The sequence below is a fragment of the Rhinatrema bivittatum genome, chromosome 5 (genome assembly GCF_901001135.1).
Source record: "Rhinatrema bivittatum chromosome 5, aRhiBiv1.1, whole genome shotgun sequence".
Taxonomy (NCBI): domain Eukaryota; kingdom Metazoa; phylum Chordata; class Amphibia; order Gymnophiona; family Rhinatrematidae; genus Rhinatrema; species Rhinatrema bivittatum.
The window spans coordinates 352,429,203-352,448,977 of NC_042619.1; the positions used below are offsets into that span (position 1 = coordinate 352,429,203).

The following is a 19,775-nucleotide window of genomic DNA, read 5'->3' on the forward strand; positions in this document are numbered from 1 at the left end:
TTTTTTATTATTTTTTAATATCGGTTTAACTATGGCACATTTTAAAGGTACTGGCACAGAACCTTCGGAGAGAGAAAGGTTTACTATATCTGTGATAGTGGGTGTAATACAGTCAAGACTGAGTTTTAAAGTATTTGAGAGAGAGGGTCTCCAGGAGTGATTGGCTGGTTTTAACTTCGATAAAATGGAGCAAATTTCTAGGGAACCAACAGGTTCAAATGATGACCAGGATTTGCCTGGATCTTTAGGTAGTGAGATTTTTTGTGCATGATTAGAAGGGACATTTTTTAATAAATTAATTTTTTCCTTAAAGAACTTAGCCAGATCTTTGCATTTTTTTGAGAGTTTTCAGAGATAAGGACCAGTTTCTGAGCTGAAGGTAAAATCAGGTTTTGAACAAGTGAAGAAAGAATCTTGGAGTTTAATTTTAAATCATGAATTTTACTACTGTAATAAGTTTGTTTAGCACTGTTGTTCGCAGTTCTATACTTGGTTAGCATAATCCTATAAGAAGTAAGATAAAGATTGTCGGGATGCTTTCTCCAAATTCTCTTTTTTTCTAAGTAGTGTTTTAATCTTTTTAATTTCAATAGTTATACCATGGATTCAATTTTTTATGAGTGATAATTTTTCTGAGTAAAGTACAAAGTTTATCAGCTAAGGAATTTACAAGATCATTATCGGAGTTTTCCAAAGAAATAGATTTGACTGCATGTGGTAGCAATTCAATTAAATCTTCAGGGTTGATAGGTTTACGATAACAAAAAGATGTCAGTGGGCAAGTTGGTAAGATCAATAGATTCAAAAACTAAAGTGCAAAAAATGAGTTTGTAGTCAGACCAAGGGATGGATTTGATGTCAACAATAGAGATTTTTGTAGATTAAAATCACCCATAATAATTGTTGGGATTTCTGGATGTAAACTATTCAAGAGAAACTCTACCAGGGGAGGGCTGTTACGCTCTAGAATACTGGGAGGGCAGTAAATTACACAAACCTGGGGGGATTTAGACTTGAACAGAGCTACTTCGAAAGGAGGGGATATACTGATTTGAATCGGGTGTAAACCAAAATTATTATTATTTTTTTTTTGCAATCATTATATTTCCATTGCGATTTACTCGGGGGAAAGAAAAAATGTCATAAATCATTCTTGATTCCATTAAGAAGCACTATATCACTCTCTTTAAACCAAGTTTCAGTTATAGCACATATAGATGGAGAAATATCAATTAATAGATCATTAATAATGGGTATTTTCTTTGTAACAGACTGAGCATTAATGAAAAGAGTTGATAAAGTAAAGCAAGTTGCCAGGATACTTATTGAGTTTAGAGAAATATTGCATAAAGTCTTTGAGCGAGGATATTTTGAGGATTAGTAAACAGCAGCATATTTTCCATGGTGTGCAATTGTTGGAATGTTATTAATTTTGTCAGCAGCCATAGAATGAATTACTTGGGAAGCGATGTGCAGAAACGAAAATCACGAGAAAAACCAATTCTTAAAAGGAAAATTTTCTTCTTTTCGGGAAAAGATGTAGCATATTTAAAAAAAAAAAAAAAAAAAGGTTCCAGGTTGGCGACCTGGTGGTGGCTGCCTGTAACAAAGCCTAGCAATCTATAATAGGGAAAATGGGTGCCACAGTACAAAAACACAGGAAAAGGGTGAAGGGAATAACAAAAGTCAGCTGAATAAAGCAAAAAATAAGTCTAAGAAAAACGTAAATGGAACGAGAGAAACTGGTAAGCTATGAGCAGAAATGCTCGTTATCTGGGCAATAAAATCCCTGACCTGTAAGCCCTAATGGTGGAGGCGGACTTGGACGTTGTTGCTGTTAAGGGATCTCATGATTGGTATACGGCCATCCCAGGTTATAACTTGTTAAGGAAGGATAGAGAGGGTAGAAAAGGAGGAGGAGTAGCTCTTTATGTCAAAAACAATATCCAGGCAAGTGAACTGCAAGGAATAGGGGATATCTGTTTTTAGTGGAGTGGTTTACATGCCTCCAACTAAAATGGTAGAATTAGACAGAGAGCTGATTGAAGACATTCAAAAGGTGGAAAGGAAGGGAGATGTGTTGATTGTTGGAGATTTTAATCTGCCGGACATAGAGTGGAGGATCCCTTCTGCGGAATCTAACAGAAGTAGAGAGATAGTGGATGCCCTGCTAGGGACTCTGTTCAAACAAATGGTAATGGAACCCACGAGGGAGGGAGCTATTCTCGACTTAGTGCTCACAAACAAGAGTAGCATCTCAAATGTCCAATTGGGGGGGTCTACCTTAGCACCAATGATCATCAAACGGTATGGTTTGATATTGCAAGTAGGATATGGAGAAGTCACACGAAGACCCAAGTTTTGAAGTTCAAAAATTTGGACTTTGCTGAAATGGGAAAATTCCTGGAGATGGAACTTGAAGACTGGGAGGAAATGGGAGAGGTGGAACAACTGTGGGCCAAACTAAAAGGAGCAATTACAAAGGCAACTAATCTTTACATTAGAAAAGTAAACAAAAGCAAGAGATATAAGAAACCTATCTGGTTTTCAAAGGAGGTGACTGATAAAATAAAAAGAATAGCATTTGAGGAACACTGGGAAGAATATCTGGTGAAACTGAGAGAGATGGAAAAAGTAATCAGGAAAGCAAAAAGTCTGGCGGAAGAAAGGATTGCCAAAGAGGTAAAGAGGTGACAAAACTTTTTTTCAGATGCATCAGAGAAAGGTCCGAAGTGGTATAGGAAGGTGGAAAGAGCGATGAAAAGGCGGAAATATTAAACAAATACTTCAGTTCGGTGTTCACTAAGGAAGACCCTGGAGAAGGACCATTGATGATTAAACAAGGCTGTAGATGGGGCTGGATTTGATGAAACCCCGTTTATGGAAGTGAATATATGGGAAGAGCTAGGAAAACTGAAAGACAAAGACATGGGCCTGATGAAATTCATCTGAAGATACTGAAGGAGCTCAGAGATGTGCTTGGGGGGGTCCGCTGAGTGACCTGTTCAATAGATGCCTGGAAACAGGAGTAGTGCTGAGTGACTGGAGAAGAGCAGTGGTGGTTCCGCTTCACAAGAGTGGGAGCAGAGGAGGCTGGAAACTCCAGGCCAGTTAGTATCACCTCGGTGGTGGGAAAATTAATGGAGACTCTGCTGAAAGAAAGGATAGTGAACTACCTACAATCTGGTGGTTTGCTCAATCCGCGACAGCACAGATTCAGCAGGGGAAGATCCTGTTAGATGAATCTGATTTCTTTAATTGGGTGACTAGAGAATTGGATCAGGGAAGAGCACGCGACGTGATTTATTTGGATTTTAGTAAAGCCTTTGATACAGGCCTGCATAGAAGACTTAGGAACAAAATGAGAAGCTTGGGAGTGAGCGCCAAGGTGGTGGAGTGGATTACAAACTGGTTGACTGATAGAAGACAGCGGGTGATGGCAAATGGAACCTACTCTGAAGAGAGAATGGTGTTGTGGAGTGCCGCAGAGATCTGTGTTAGGACCGGTTCTGTTCAACTTCTTTGTGAGGGACATTGTGAAAGGGATAGAAGGTAAAGTGTGTCTATTTGCAGATGATACAAAGATCTGCAACAGAGTGGACATGCTGAAAGGCATGGAGAGAATGAAATGTGATTTAAGGAAGCTTGGTCAAAGATATGGCAACTGGGATTTAATTCTAAGAAGTGTAGAGTCATGCATCTGGGATACAGTAATCCGAAGGAACTGTAGGTGATGGGAGGTGAAGTGCTGCTGTGCACGGAACAGGTGAGAGAGACCTTGGGGTGATAGTGTCTAGCAATCTAAAGATGGCAAAGCAATGTGACAAGGCGATAGCTTAAGCTAGAAGAATGCTGGGCTGCATAGAGAGAGGAATATCTAGTAAGAAAAAGGAAGTAATAATCCCTTATACAGGACCTTGGTGAGGCCTCACTTAGAGTACTGTGTTTAGTTCTGGAGACCGTATCTCAAAAGGGACAAGACAGGTAGGAGGCGGTCCTGAGAAGGGTGACCAAAATGGTGGGAGGTCTCCATCAAATGATGTATACCCGGGAGGAGAAGAGAAGCAGAGGAGATATGATACAGGCCTTCAGATACTTGAAAGGTTTTAATGATGCACGATCAACAACAAATCTTTTCCGCTAGAAAGAATCCAATAGAACCTAGGGGTCACGAAATGAAACTCGGGGGAGGAGAATCAATGTCATGAAATATTTCTTCATGGAGAGGGTAGTGGACGCCTGGAATACCCTGCTGGAGAAGGTGGTGAAGACAAAAACTGTGCAATATTTCAAAAGGGCATTGGATAAATGCTGTGGATCCCTAAAGGCAAGGGGGAGGGGAATGAAGTAAGAGGCATGAGGGTAACTTGCTGGTGTGGAGGATACCTCCCTTAACAAATAAACCTTCATACTGTTGACGCAACTCCATCATTTTTTTCCTGCTTCCACGGCAGGAGGAAAAGAGGAATTGGATTTAGACAACAACCAACAAGGACACTGAACTGTGCAGGCTGGGAAAACAAATAAGCATGGGGGTAACTTGCTTGATGTGGCAGTTACTACCCTTAGCCAAAAAGCCTGATACTACACTTCTGATGCAACTCCAACATTGCTCTCTGCTTCAACGGCAGGGGGGGGGGGGGGGGGGGGGAGAGAAGACTCAGTAACCAACAAGAGCACTGACCTTGGCCGTCTGAGTAACTGATGAGTATGGGAGCTTGCTGGGCACACTGGATGGGCCATTAGGTCCTTTTCTGCCGTAACTTCTATGTTTCTGTGTTAAGTAAACTCCTGGATCGATATCAGATTGTTGATTGTTCTGAGCTGCTGACGCTGTAATCTGTGTACAGTATTGAGAGTTCTGGCTACAGCACAAAATGGGGCGGATTTTAAGAGCCCTGCTCGCCTAAATCCGCGCGGATTTAGGCGAGCAGGGCCCTGCGCGCCGGTGCGCCTATTTTACATAGGCCTACCGGCGCGCGCAGAGCCCCGGGACTCGCGTAAGTCCCGGGGTTTTCAGAGGGGGGCGTGTCGGGGGCGGGCCCGATCCGCGCGGCGTTTTCGGGGCGTGTCGGGAGCGTTTCGGGGGCGGGCCCGGGGGGCATGGCCGCGCCCTCCGGACCCGCCCTCCGGGAGACGTAAATCCCCCGACAAAGGTAAAGGGGGGGTTTAGACAGGGCCGGGCGGGTGGGTTAGGTAGAGGAAGGGAGGGGAAGGTGAGGGGAGGGCGTTAGAGAATTCCCTCCGAGGCCGCTCCGATTTCGGAGCGGCCTCGGAGGGAATGGAGGTAGGCTGCGCGGCTCGGCGCGCGCCGGCTATACAGAATCGGTAACCTTGCGCGCGCCGATCCAGGATTTTAGTGGATACGCGCGTCTACGCGCGTATCTGCTAAAATCCAGCGTACTTTTGTTTGCGCCTGATGCGCCAACAAAAGTACGCCAAATCGCGCTTTCTGAAAATCTACCCCAATAGCATTATCAAACCACAAAACGGAGATGAATTAGAACAAGTTTGAAACTTGTGTCCAGTATATGTGCGCATATATATATATATTTTTTTTTGTTATTAAACCAGAATGCTTGCTAACATATAGGACCTGCTCCCTAAAGTAGGTGTTTGAGGACCCCCTGACTGATTGGTTTTCCAGACTATCTCTAATGAATTTGCATGAGGTAAGTTTGCATGCACACTGCCTCAACTGTGTGCAAATAAAGATAGCACCTTATTTAAGGGGGAAAGGACATGACTTGGTGGTTAGAGCAATAGGTTGGGAACCAGGAGACCAGGGTTCAACTCCTCCACCTCCCACTTGGGCAAGTCATCTTATTGCAGAGTGTGTGCTCTTTGAGGCAGGGACTATATAGTACTAATATGCAGTTTGTTATAGAGTCCCCAGGCGTATCAAATTATGTAAATGCTAAAATAATGTTGCTGCCAGTATATGCATTGAATAATGTAGGAAACTAAATAAGTGTTTGAGTGCTTATTTATACTTCTTAAGCACTGTTCTACAGTTACCACCAGAGAGCAGCATTGCAATTGTTAGATGTCCTATAGCATATCTCAGTGGTATATATTTTACACTTTTCATTTTATATTCCTCCTACATAATGACTCTATTGGTGTATTTCTGATCCATCTTAATAAGCATATAATTTGTGTCAGGCTTATTTTACCTCGTGGTACAAGGCAGTTGTCGTTGGGTGCATTAACAGTCTAACCTTGTGTCATATGCCTTTTAATATATCTTACCTGTTTGTCTGTCGTACTTCATGTAGAATATTCATTTCATTGCATGTTTTATTATGAGAACTAATTTTGATCCGCATTTATCGTTTTATTTTGGAGAAAGGGGATATAGCGTTGAGATCAAAATGCAGCACAGTCTTGGATAATCACAGGAAAACAGAAGTGTGACAAGGTCATCACTTTGGCTTTCAACTCAAATTTCAATTAGTTCTCTGTCGTGTAATACTCTGCCCAATACAAAATCCTATTTCAGATCTGAGATTTTTCTTACTAAGGAACTGGTTTATCTTCCCCATCAGTTAACGCCCTGCATTCCCAGAAGAAATGCAGTAGTTAAATATGTATGCTTTATTGCTTGTTCGTAGGGTTATTTATATTATCATATTTTTTTAATTAAAATAAAAAGGTATAATATATTAATAAGACACTAGATGGCACTGGCACTAGTCTAGGAGAATTATGGTACAAGGGGGCCAAAGCACAACAGTGCGCTCAGCCAAGCGCGCAGTTGGATGCACATTTTGGACGCGTGACAACAGCCCCTTATGCTGTAAGGGGATTAGCATGTTCACAACACGTGTCCAACGCACCACGAGACTAATAGCGCTCATCACATGCAAATGCACGTTGATGAGGCTGTTATTCACCCCACATGCAAAAAAAAAAAAAAAGTGCGCTGGACATGCACATTTTTATGCTCAGAAAGTAACACCTGCCCAGAGCAGGCGTTAATTTCTGAGCAGCCCAAAACGTTGTCCAGAAAAGCAGAAAATACTGCTTTTCTGTACATCCTCCAACTTAATATCTTGGCGATATTAAGTCAGAGGATCCAAAATATAAAAAGTTTAAAAAAAAAAAAAAAAAGTGCCGTGGACAAGCTAACAAGCATCCATTTTCCTAACCCCTGGCTGTGCACCGGTTAGGAAAACGGTCGCTCGTAAAATTGAGCGCCTGCTTTCCTAGCTTGCAGACAGCCGATGTCTCCTAGGCGCGTGTAATCAACCCCTAGCGCCTCCTTAGCAGTGCGGACCCTCATTTAAATCATGCATTGGTCACCCAGGAGAGGGGCCTGGGCATGCATTAGAAAAGAGAGTGCTCCACACTGAGCGCCCGCTTTCGATGCACTTTTCTTGCATCGGCGCCCTGGTGGGTGTGTTCTCTTACTAAGAGAGCACTTGTATGTATCCCCAGAGAGCTATTCCTTACTTGTACCAGTGCATGAACTGATGGGTAAGAACATATCTTCAATCTCTGTCCTTACCTCTGAATAATTGGCGAAGCCTTTGCCCAACTCGGATGACCATTCGGGTTCATGTCAGGCAGCTTTGTTAGTTGAACTACATCACTAGCAAGCCGCTCTGAGGACTGATGTACCATCAAACGTTCTTCAGCTGTAATACTCTAACCAAGTTATCTAATTGTTTATCCCCGTTTGTTGGTTCCAAGTCTTGATCTCCCTGTTCAATGTAATGCATCCTTGTGCAAAGGTTATTGTTTGAATGTAAACCGAGGTGATTTGTAACTTGTTACAAGAATATCGGTATATAAAAGTGCCAAATAATAATAAATAATAATGGTCAGAGGCTGAATGCATGAAATACAAGAAACTGAACATTCCGTTTTTTCAAACATTGCTTCTTCTACAAGCCATGCAGTGAAGTGGACCTTTATAACACCCGTGGTGAGGTAGATTTTTTTTTTAAAATACTTTCTTACAGCTGTTTTGGGTCATGTATAATCGTTGGTCCATAGTATGGCTTGGTAGTTCATATGTCTTTTTTTTTTTTTTTTTAAACATTTTTTGTTGCAAATAAGTTTTAAGTGCGCATTAGCTAAAAATTACTTTTCTTTGAGATATTCTCCCTTTCTGGAAGGAGTAGTAATGTACACTTAAGACTTCTTTGCAATAAAAAAATTTTTTTCTAAAAAAAAAAAAATAAAAAATTAGATATGAACTATCAAACCATACTGTGGACCCATGATTATACATGACCCAATACAGCTGTTAGGAAATACTTAAAAAAAAAAAAAAAAAAAAGTCTTCCTCACCGTGTGTGTTATGAAGGTCTGCTTCACTGCATGGCTTGTTTAAGAAGCAATGTTTAAAAAAAAAAAAAAAAAAAAAAAGTATTGATGCTTAGTTTCTTACTCCGAATAAGCCAAAAATGACAAAGTCCAAGAGAACATTGAGGGGCAGGTTTTCAAGGCCCTAAGCGCGCCCAGCCTATTTTATAAAGGTGCGTAAAGCCCCGTGACGCATCTAAGTCCTGGGGCTTCGAAAAAGGGGAGGGGGCAGGGCGGTCCGGAGGCGGGGCCAGAGGCCTCCGGCACAGTGGCCTTTTGCCGCTGTGTTGGAGGATTGCGAGTCGGCAGGCTGCCGGCGCGTCAAGAGGTAAGAGAAAGGCCGGGGGAGGTTTAGAATAGGGCTTAGGGGGTGGGAAGGGGGTAGGAAGGATAGAGTTAGGGGGAAGGGAAGTTCTCTCCCAGGCCGCTCCTAAATTGGAGCGGCCTGGGAGGGAACGGGTGAAGGTCGCGGGCTTCGGGGCGCACAAGACGCACTAGTGTGCACACCATTGTGGGGTAGGGAAAAAAAAAAGATAGGGCATCAAAAAACCATCTCTACATAACTTCTCGACCAAAAAGAAAATTCATAACATCTGTTTAGCAGTTGTCACTTGCACTTTTAATCTTTTTTGCTTTTATATCGAGTTTCAGATGTGCCCCTTACCTCACACACAATCTCCTCCAAGGGTTGATCAGCTGTCCAGTCGCCGTAACAGCGAAGCCACTGAAAGGAAATTTAGACCTTCCGTCAGACCCTAACCTTATGATGAGCAGTGTTTTATGTTCCCTGTCTTACATGCAGGACCGAAGCAAAAAAGACTAAAGTTAAAAAGAAGACCAACAACCCCCAGTTTGACGAAGTGTTTTATTTCGAGGTTTGTATGACTACAAAATGGGGCGACGTGAAATGCAGCTTGTCTGGGTAGTTGCCGCCCTGCCCCATTGCAATGCTGATACAGTGAAGTGTCAACTCTTTCTGGCGAGGAGAGAGTCTGCATCTACATAAACGTTGTTCAGTCTGATATTTCAGGCCATTTCAAGGTTGTGGGTTTCCAGCTTCCCCAGCCTGGCCTCGCTGGCCTGTGGTAGGGGAAAATTAAGTTTAGGAAAAAAAAAAAAAAGGGGAATTCTGCGTCTTCATCTACCCCCGCACCCAAAAAAAAGCCCCTTAATTTAACTGTTTCTTAGTGTAATTCCTACACTGCATTTGAAGTCCTATACAAAATTCCTAGAGATAGGTTTCATATAACTTTAACTTATGAGCTTTAAAGTAATCTGTTAGAGAGAAATTGAAAGGAAAACAAAGGGCTGGTATTAGTTCATACATAAGAACATGCCATACTGGGTCGGACCAAGGGTCCATCAAGCCCAGCATCCTGTTTCCAACAGAGGCCGAACCAGGCCACAAGAACCTGGCAATTACCCAAACACTAAGAAGATCCCATGCTACTGATGCAATTAATAGCAGTGGCTATTCCCTAACTAAACTTGATTAATAGCAGTTAATGGACTTCTCCTCCAAGAACTTATCAAAACCTTTTTTGAACCCAGCTACACTAACTGCACTAACCGCATCCCACATGACAAAAACATATACATATGTGTGCAGGTTTTTGGTGAAAGCTCAATATGGGATTTTGTAGCTCACACCAGATAGTCAACAGAACCTTTCTGCTGAGCGCTGTGACGATGCGTGTGACGACCAGCGTTAAGCCAGAACAGACTGATGTGATACCATAGTGAGTAATGCTTGTGTCATCGGGAGGATGAAGGCTAGTGATTAGTTTGGGTGGGGCTTGTCCTCCCCATTACGGAGGAGACTGGAAGGGAAGGGCAAAGCGTCTTTATGGTACCTTGCCACTTAAAATGGTGGTTGACTTGATTGAGGATATTGGATTTCAGCACTGCCGCATCTTTGACCTCTCTCATCAGACATGGCAAGGGAGAATAACAATGAGCTTACGGTATGTTCTTAGCTGTCAGTGGCGCTGGATTTCATTCCTTCATTCAGCTGGATTTCATTCATTCATTCAGCTTTTTCTTAATGCGGCAGAGCTGAGCAAGATAAACTTATGCAGCTTGATGTACAGAGGGACATGTGACAGAACAGAAAACGTGTATTTTGATGTACACAGCTAGAAATACAGTATGTATATATGCGCGTGTGTACATAGGCGCGCGCACACAGGCTTGCAAAACTATTCGACCCCTTAAAAAGTCAGCAGATTTGTGGTGGATTACAAATGACACACAAAATGTTCCAGACAGTATGTTCATTGCAAACAAATATGCTCTTGAAGTAAGTTTTCAAAGTCACAATTCATTATTTCTCTGCATTTTTTTTGTAAAATAAAATGAAAAACTGAAAAATGCTGCTTGCATAAGAATTCAACCCTTTCAGACCAGTACTTGGTAGAACCACCTTTTGCTGCAATAACAGCTTTAAATCTGATGGGTTAAGTTTCTAACAGCTTTGCACACTGTTTGAGAATGAGTTTTGCCCATTCTTCCTGGCAGATTTGCTCCAGGTTATTCAGGTTGGTTGGATGATGCTTATGGACTGTAATTTTCAGATAGTGCCACAGATTCTCGATTGCAATGAGATCTGGACTTTGATTTGGCCATTGTAGAAATTTCACCTTTTTGTTGTTCAACCACTCCCGTGTTGCTTTGGCCTTGTGCTTGGGATCATTGTCCTGCTGAAAGGTGAACTTTCTCCCAAGTTTTAGTTTATTAGCAGACTGAAGCAGGTTGCCTTGCAGTATCTCCCTGTATATGTTGCACCATCCTTCCATGTTAACAAGGTGTCCAGTCCTCACTGAGGAAAAGCATCCCCGCAGCATGATGCTGTCACCCCCATACTTTACTGTTGGGATGGTGTTTACTGAGGAATGGGTAGTGTTAAATTTATGACACACACAGCATTTTGAATTTTGGACAAAATGCTCCATTTTTGTCTTATCTGACCACAAAACCTTATCCCGCATTTTAGCTGGGTCACTCTGATGCTTTCTGGCAAACTCCAGCTGTGCTTTGATGTGGTTTTTCTTCAGTAATGGCTTCTTTCTAGCCACCCTCCCATGCAGGCCAGTTGTATGCAGAGCTCTAGATATGGTTGACGGGTTTACCTCCACTCCAGTCTCAGCCACTGTGGCTCCTTCAAAGTGATTGTTGGCCACTCTGTGGCTTCCCTCACAAGTCTCCTCCTTGCTCTGATGCTGAGTTTTGAAGGAAGGTCGTATCTGGGTGGTACCATGCAGCTTCCATTTCCTCACAATTGATCCAACAGTGCTCACTGGGATATCCAAGCACTAGGATATTATTTTGTAGCCTTTTCCTATCTTGTGCGTGTCTATAACTTTAATTTCCTTTTCACAGCTTTCCTTCAGATTCACAATCTGACCAATGGTACTGGAATTAGGTGGGGTCTCTCGTTCCAGAAAAGCTGACATTTTTTTTTTTAACGATTCACATGTAGAGGCCAATTGTTAGGGCAATATCTTTCATCTGTGTAAACTTGGAACTTCCACAGCACAGGGGTGGAATACTTATGCAAGTAGCATTTTTCAGTTTGCAATTTTATTTTACAAAAAATGCAGAGAAATAATTGTGCCTTTGAAAATGTACTTTAAGAGCATGTCTGGAACAGTCTGTGTCATGTCATTTGTAATCCACACAAATCTGCTGACTTTTTAGGGGGTTGAATAGTTTTGCAAGCTTGTGTGTGGTTTAAAAAAACCTAGCACTTATACAGGTGTTGTATAGTACATTTATGTATATATAATCAAAAAATGCTCCCTCTCCCTATATTCAACTAATGTCATCTTTATTACTCTGTTTCCATAATACTTTATAGCAATACGATACTTCTAAAACCACAAATTGCACCAAAACCACACCATTCATACATTGGTTACCTCACTCGCTCACAAAACAACTTACAAACATCGGCAGCAAATCACTGTCAACATCCTGTCCTTAATGGTTCAATATATCCTCTATATATCATAGCCATTGCAAAACAGTAAAGGAAAACAATGTTCAACCGTTCACTTTTTCATAATATCTCTTAATGTGAAAAAACGTTGTTAATGATCATCTTAATCTAAACCACAAATTTATTTTTAGTGGGCACATAGCAGACTCCTGGAGTCCATAATTTCTCTCTTAGCTTCGGTGGTATCTCTGGAAAGCGGGAGTTTGTCTCTTGGTATATTGAAATTATCTGCTGTAACACCTGCCGGGGCTAGTAGATACAACACGCAGCGTTCGCTTATTCATGGCCTCAACAAGGACCTTGTTTCACCCGGAACCTGGTCTTCTTCAGGGGGGGGTGATCTTCATGTAAATCCACACTGCTTATAGATTTGTATGCACCGCAGTATATCCATTAAATACATCCCGAATAGATATGCACTTGTGTCTTGGGCCGGCGCACGCTGCGCGGATTTGAAAAAGCACAAGATTATGCGCGTATCTTCCGGTACGCGCGCATCACCGAGTTTTTAAATAGGGGCGGGGCTTGGGCGTGGCCTGAGCAGAGCATGGGCAGGACATGGGCAATTCTGGCGAGTTTCCTTGAAATTTGCGCGTGAGTACTTACCTGCCCAAGCGTGCCGGGGGTCCCCTACCGCGTAACTTCTGCTATGCATGGCGTATAATTAACAAAATATAAAAACCAGGCAAGTCAAGTGGGGTTTTAAGGGTTGGGGTTAAAAGGGAGGCTAAATAACAGTGTGGGGGGGGGGGGGGGAGTTAGGAAACTTGATCTGTTAACTGGGCGAACTGGGAAAAAGAGCTATTGCGTCCGTCCGTGCGTGTTGTTTTTAAAATCCCCCCCCACTTACATGGTAGTGCCGCCATTTGCGCACACACGCCTGTGTCCGTATAAAATAGTGCATGCATGTACGCACGTACAGCCAGTTATAAAGCATGCACGCATACACGCACGTATGTTATAAAATGGCTGCATCCACTGGCGCGAGCCGGCATACGTGAGTATGTGTGCGCCGCGCGGCTGTTTGTAAGTATTGAAATAGACTTAGAACAGAATAATAAAGGTGAGAAATATAGGGAGTGGGGGCATTTGTTGGCTTATATATAGATAGGTATATAGATAGATATAGATATATCGATAGATATAGGGGCGGATTTTCAGAGCCCTGCTCGCCTAAATCCGCCCAAAACCGGGCGGATTTAGGCTAGCAGGGCCCTGCGCGCCGGGAAGCCTATTTTACATAGGCCTACCGGCGCGCGCAGAGCCCCGGGACTCGCGTAAGTCCCGAGGTTCTCCGAGGGGTGCATGTCGGGGGCGGGCCCGGTCGTCTCGGCGTTTCGGGGGCGTGTCGGCAGTGTTTTGGGGGCGGGTACGAGGGCGTGGCTACGGCCCGGGGCGGTCCGGGGGCGTGGCCACGCCCTCCGTACCCGCCCCCAGGTCGCGGCCCGGCGCGCAAGAGGCCTGCTGGCGCGCGGGGATTTACGCCTCCCTCCGGGAGGCGTAAATCCCCCGACAAAGGTAAGGGGGAGGTTTAGACAGGGCCGGGCGGGTGGGTTAGATAGAGAAAGGGAGGGGAAGGTGAGGGGAGGGCGTTAGAGGATTCCCTCCAAGGCCGCTCCGATTTCGGAGCGGCCTTGGAGGGAACGGGGGTAGGCTGCGCGGCTCGGCGCGCGCCGGCTATACAAAATCCATAGCCTACTTTTGTTTGCGCCTGGAGCGCAAACAAAAGTAGGCTATTCGCGCTCCTTTTAAAATCCGCCCCATAGGGTATAGTAAGTAGTAACTGGTACTGAAAAATTACGTCCAAAGAGAGAACTCCGATTTGTATAAATATAGAAAACAAAAACGGGAGAATACCCATATATTCAAATTGTTTCAAGTATTTATTACACATTTTTATTACAGCTTACAAAAATATTTAAAAAAAAATAATTGCAGTATATACCAGTCACCAAAAAATGTTAAAGCTACATTTATTTATTTATTTATTTTTAATTTTTATATACCGAGGTTCTTATAGAGACTATAAATCACTCCGGTTTACATATAACGATAAACTGCCCAACAGAGATAAGTGGGCTTTACATAGAACAGTGGTAATTTACATAGAACAGTGGTCTTTACATAGAACAGTGGTAATACATGTCCATCATATACATTCATCCATCTCAATCATACACAATTCAAGAACAGACAATACATAAATGCTTATAACAAAAGATACAATATAAATATCACAGCTTATATATATAAACTCCATTGGTATCACAACATACATGAAGTGCGGATACATTAAATTCAATTCAACGGATGTATTATGCAAGAGATCATGTCACAGCAAAGAATCTTATATATCAATCTATATGAACCACTCTACTGAACCTACACAAGCAACCCACCCCACTTAGTAACTCCTGCTTTGTCTTCCTCCCCCCCCTCCAACCCTCTGAATGTTATCGATAACATAATATCGACCCCAAATAACTGATCTGTTCTCTCCCCTCAATTTTTACAATACCTCGTTAAATTCCTCCACACATTTCTCCATTTGTTACTCTATTTTTGTTTATGCTTTTTGCATATGTTTATTTATTTGTTTTATTTATTTTTATTTTTTCTATACCGACATTCTTGTAGAGATACAAATCATACCGGTTTACATTTAACTTCAATTTCGCCATGTAGCGGTACAGTAAACAAGTTAGAAATTCAAAAAAAATTTTAACAGGAAAAAATGTAACACTCTGGACTAATCATAGCCTGATAAGATCAATGGAAATTATTTAAACATTTCAAATATGCCTGAGTTATTGTTGTCTGAATTGTTGTTTATTTAATTTTGCACTTTTGACATCTATTATATTTTATATGTTCCATGTAACAGCTGTGCCCTGTTTCTGGCCTGCTGCTTGTTCCTTGTAAACCGATACGATGTGCACACGGTTATCGGTACATAAAAAAAAAAAAAAAGTTAAATAAATAAATAAATAGGGTTCAATAAAATTGTGACTTATTCATAAACTATTATGCATCATAGAATAGCGCAACCATTAAACAAACCAAAGCAGTAAGGGAAATAATAAAAAGGTCCTGTTCAAAAGTTTGCATACCATTAGTTCTTAATATCGTGTGTTGCACTTTTGCACCAGTGAGAACTTGCAATCTTATGTGATAGCTGTGATTGAAGCCCTTTATTTTCTCATGTGGTAAAGCTGCCCATTCCTCTTGACAGAAAGCCTTTCAGATCCTATAAATTCTTTGGTTGTCTAGCATGAGCTGCATATTCGAGTTCTCCTGAACATCAAGCTGCCGGAGTAAGTTCCGAGCAGCTTTGATTGATCTCTTTTTTTTTTTTTTTACAAAGCTTCACTATTCAATGAATAGAGGATGTCACTGAATAATCAGTTTTCCTGAAGCAGAGAGCAGGGCTCTCGAAAGGTTGCAACGTTGAGTGCATTTTGAGTACAGCATTAGTCCATTTCATTCTCCCCCGGGGGTACTGAGCAGCTAACAGAGTTCCACGAAGCCCTCGTATGGATAAGTGTGGACTTTGTTTCAGCTTGATTTTTACATGCATTAAAAAAAGAAATACATTTAAAAATTGTGCAGAGACTTCCAATTTAAGTTTCATGAACCTTCTTGACCTTATGATGAGACTGTTTGCACCAGCCGGAATGTCAGTCAACTAATTTTTAGACGCAATCTTGGGGTGTAACTATGAAGGTTCCTCTAAAATAAATGTATATTCCCCTGAAAGTACAAGCTTATTTGATGTGGTCACCTTGATGTTTCAGAGCAGATAGTTCCTCGTTTCATCAGCTCCTGTTATGGTTTTCTTTAGGGTGGGGTGTGTTTTGCTGAAGCCTGTTGATCTTATTGGTAAAAGGCAAAAACTTCCAAACCATTTATTTTTTTACCTCATAATAAGGGCAATTTTCAAAGCCAATGTCTTCCGTTAAAATCGCATTTTACCCCTGGGCTTTTTGAAAATTGCCCACCCACTATGCTGACAAAAAGTATGCGGGTTGTTGAATAATTTACACACTTTTACCCACGTATTGTGGAGGTGCTCCTGTGGGGTGGAGTTAGGTCGGGGAAGGCAGCAGTGTGCATGGTTTGCCTGGAAAATGTACCCGCAGAGAAAGCAGAGGCAAATCTCTGTGGATACATTTTCCAGGGGCAATAATCAAAGCAAGACTATGCAGGTTCCTCTGGAGGTGAAAAACGTGCAAACTCTGTGGGTTCTATGTGGGCAGTTTGATTATTACCCTGTGTGGATATGGTATTTTTTTTGTTTCTTTCTACATTTATTATTTATTTACTTATTTATACAATTTATAAACCACAGATTACAAATAAAACTGAACTAAGCAGTGTACATAAAAGCATACAGTATGATATTTAAAAAAAAAAATTCAACATAAAAACAGTTTAACAAAACATCAGAAATCATAAACAAACATGCCTCTGAAAGACATATATAATGTATATTTAGCTATTGCGTTGTGTTATTGAAGACGTTGCTTTGGATTTGCCCCCCCCAAAAAAGTAGGTAGCTACAATTTCCTGTAATCACTGACGTTCATAATAGCAAAGAAGACTGCGTATGCCCTACTTCTGCTTTCTAATAATGACCAGTGTAGGGGGGCAAGGCTGCGTTTTATGCCAAACTTTTGTAGGTTTTGTTTTTAAACAGAGTGTAGTCTTACACGTGTCATGACATTATGAGCCAACTGAAGAAAGTATTTTCTGAAAGAGAGACACAATGAGGAAAACCCCTTAGTATATCTGGCCTCGTGGTTTGAAATTGGAGTCATCCTGGTCTCTGACACCATTGATAACTCAGCAGACCAATATTCCATCTCCTTTCTGTTGGGAGTGGATGGGGGAAGCTTTGATACCTTTATGCTTTTAGTGACAGGGATGTCTCATGTCATTTATTATTAAATGTGGTTTTTTTTTTTCCCTTTCCCATTCTTGTGCCTGGAAATGTTTTTATTTATTATGCAGGTGACCAAACCTTGCAGCTACAAAAAATTCCACTTTGATGTTGAAGAAGACGATGTTGACAAGATGGAAATTAGGTAAAAATTGTACTTTTAAAAGTTCGTGTCGTCCACTAAAGTGGTTTTTGATGTATTTTATTTTCTTAAAAGTCCAACCATGCCCCAGACTCAGGTGAAATAATGCACTGAAAACTGCATCTTTAAGACATGAATACCATTATAATTTAAAAAAGGATCTTTACTTTCCAAAGAGTCAGATTTCTGCAATCATCCAGTCTGTGTATGTGTCGCTGTCCCATTGATGACAAATTTTCAGTGCATGTCAGCAGGAAAAAGTTGAAGTCCAACATGAATATTTTTTTTTCAGATACGCATAGTCCACAAAAATGTTTGCATTGTAATTGCATAATCTATTTTTTGTTTTGTAGTCATTCTGCATTTTATTCATGCCAAATTTTTGCCACATATTGGGGGATCAGTTATTATTATTATTATTTAATTTTTATATACCGAAGTTTCATGACAACATATCACATCAGTTTACAATAGTTAACAAATATTCATTTAAAAATATTTGCATTTCCAAAATTAAATGAAGAGAAGTAATCATAATAAACTAATAAAACAAGTAAAATAGTAAAATAATTAAACATAATTTAAACAGAAGCAGAACAGTAAGAGCATAGATAATATAATTAACTAAATGTTTAAATTAAAGAGGAATATAGTCCTTAGGTTAAAGCTCTTGGAAGGCTTGATTGAATAGCCATGTTTTAATACCCTTTTAAAATATTTTAATGTCAGATTCCATCCTTAGTTCCTGGGGTAGAGAGTTCCACAGCTGGGGCCCTGCAATGGAAATAGCCCTTTCTCTCACATTATGTAAATGAGCGATTTTAGGAGAAGGGATGGGTAACATCCCTGTACCTGCTGATCTTGTAATTCTCGATGGGATATGAAAATGTAATGTTGAGGTTAACCATTCTATCTTTTCATTGTAGAGAGTTTTATGAATTAGCGATAGAACTTTGTTGCGCCCTGTATTTAAAAGGTAACTAATGTAGGCCTTTCAGTATTGGTGTAATGTGATCAGATCTTTTAGTTCCTGTTAGGAGTCTAGCTGCTGAGTTCTGTAATAGTTGTGGTCTTGCCACATTAGCTGGTAGGCCTAAAAACATTAAATTACAATCTAATTTTGACAAAACAAGAGCTTGTAAAACTGTTCTAAAATCTTTTGGAAATAAGAGAGGCTTCAATCTTTTAAGGACATTCAATTTAAAAAGCCATCGTTAATGATTTTTTTAATGCATGCTTTCAGTGTGAATTCACAATCAAGGAAGATCCCAAGATCTCGTACCCCAGGGAAATGGGATAATTTTTGGCAGCTTCCTGAATTTCAAGTTCTTTTGACTGGGTTAATTTAGGGGAGATATATAAAATTTCAGTCTTTTTTGCATTCAGAGAGAGATTCATTTTGGTTAGTACTTTATGAATGGCAGATTGGTATATATCCCAAAGCTTAAGTGTTAGATCAATTGATTTTTCGATTGGAATTAAAATTTTAGAAATCATACCAACTAATAACATTTTTGTTTTCCATCCAATCCATACCAAATGTTCAGGACATGTCAGGAAGGACATGAAGATTCTTCTGATTTTTGGATCCAGGAATATGCATTGGCAATTATGCCACCTAATAACATTCTCTTTTTGCATATGATTAGAATTGCCACCTGGCACCATGTCATAAGTAACAGGCTAATCCACTCCTGGTTTTACCCCATTGCATGCAGGAACTTGTGGTCCTGATTGTCCCATTGATTTACCTAAGAAAATCAGAGCTACAAGTACCCCAGAAATATGCACAACTCAGAACAATTCAGGACAGTTGGCAACCCTAGTGACCACATGGATTTTGCCTTCATTTTTTCTTGATTGAAAGAATGGTGTAATTTAACAATTCCTTGAGAAAACTGAGAATTTTTTGCAGCTTGTAATACCTTTTAAAGAATTAATTGGGGGGAGGGCGCTGTTCTGCCATGCAGGAGGATGGTCGCATGATCTTGGAGCTTCGTCCCCACCCCTCTAATTTAAAGCCCCAAAACAGCTATTTAGGGTGCTTTCTGGTGAAAATTGACTACAACTATCATGGCTGCTAAAATGTCGACTCGAAAGCAGACTGCGGACTTAAACAGTTTGCATTCAGTAACCTACCGCCGGACCTATCGGCTGAAGATGTCGAGCAGAACGACACCAACAATTCAAATGTATGTGGACAAGATGGCGAGGTCTCACCACCTTCTCTCTCTCCTGGACGCACTTGCCAGTAATGAAACGTCTGACTTTCCATCGCGGGCAGATCTATGAGAATGGGTCACCGAACTCAGAGCAGATATGAGACAGCACAAACGCGAACTGTTGGCCTCCATTACAGAGATAAAGGAAGATCTAGCATCACT

At 41.2% G+C, this 19,775-nt stretch overlaps 1 protein-coding gene across 2 annotated transcripts in view; it reads left to right on the forward strand.

Moving 5' to 3' along the window:
* The window catches only part of RASA3 (RAS p21 protein activator 3), a 353,769-nt gene that overhangs the window by 272,093 nt on the left and 61,901 nt on the right, over positions 1-19,775 (forward strand). For both annotated transcript variants that reach the window (XM_029604621.1, XM_029604620.1), the window contains 2 exons: positions 9,116-9,188; positions 17,321-17,394. In XM_029604621.1, the coding sequence (XP_029460481.1) occupies positions 9,116-9,188; positions 17,321-17,394 (147 nt within the window). The remainder of the gene's footprint in view (positions 1-9,115; positions 9,189-17,320; positions 17,395-19,775) is intronic.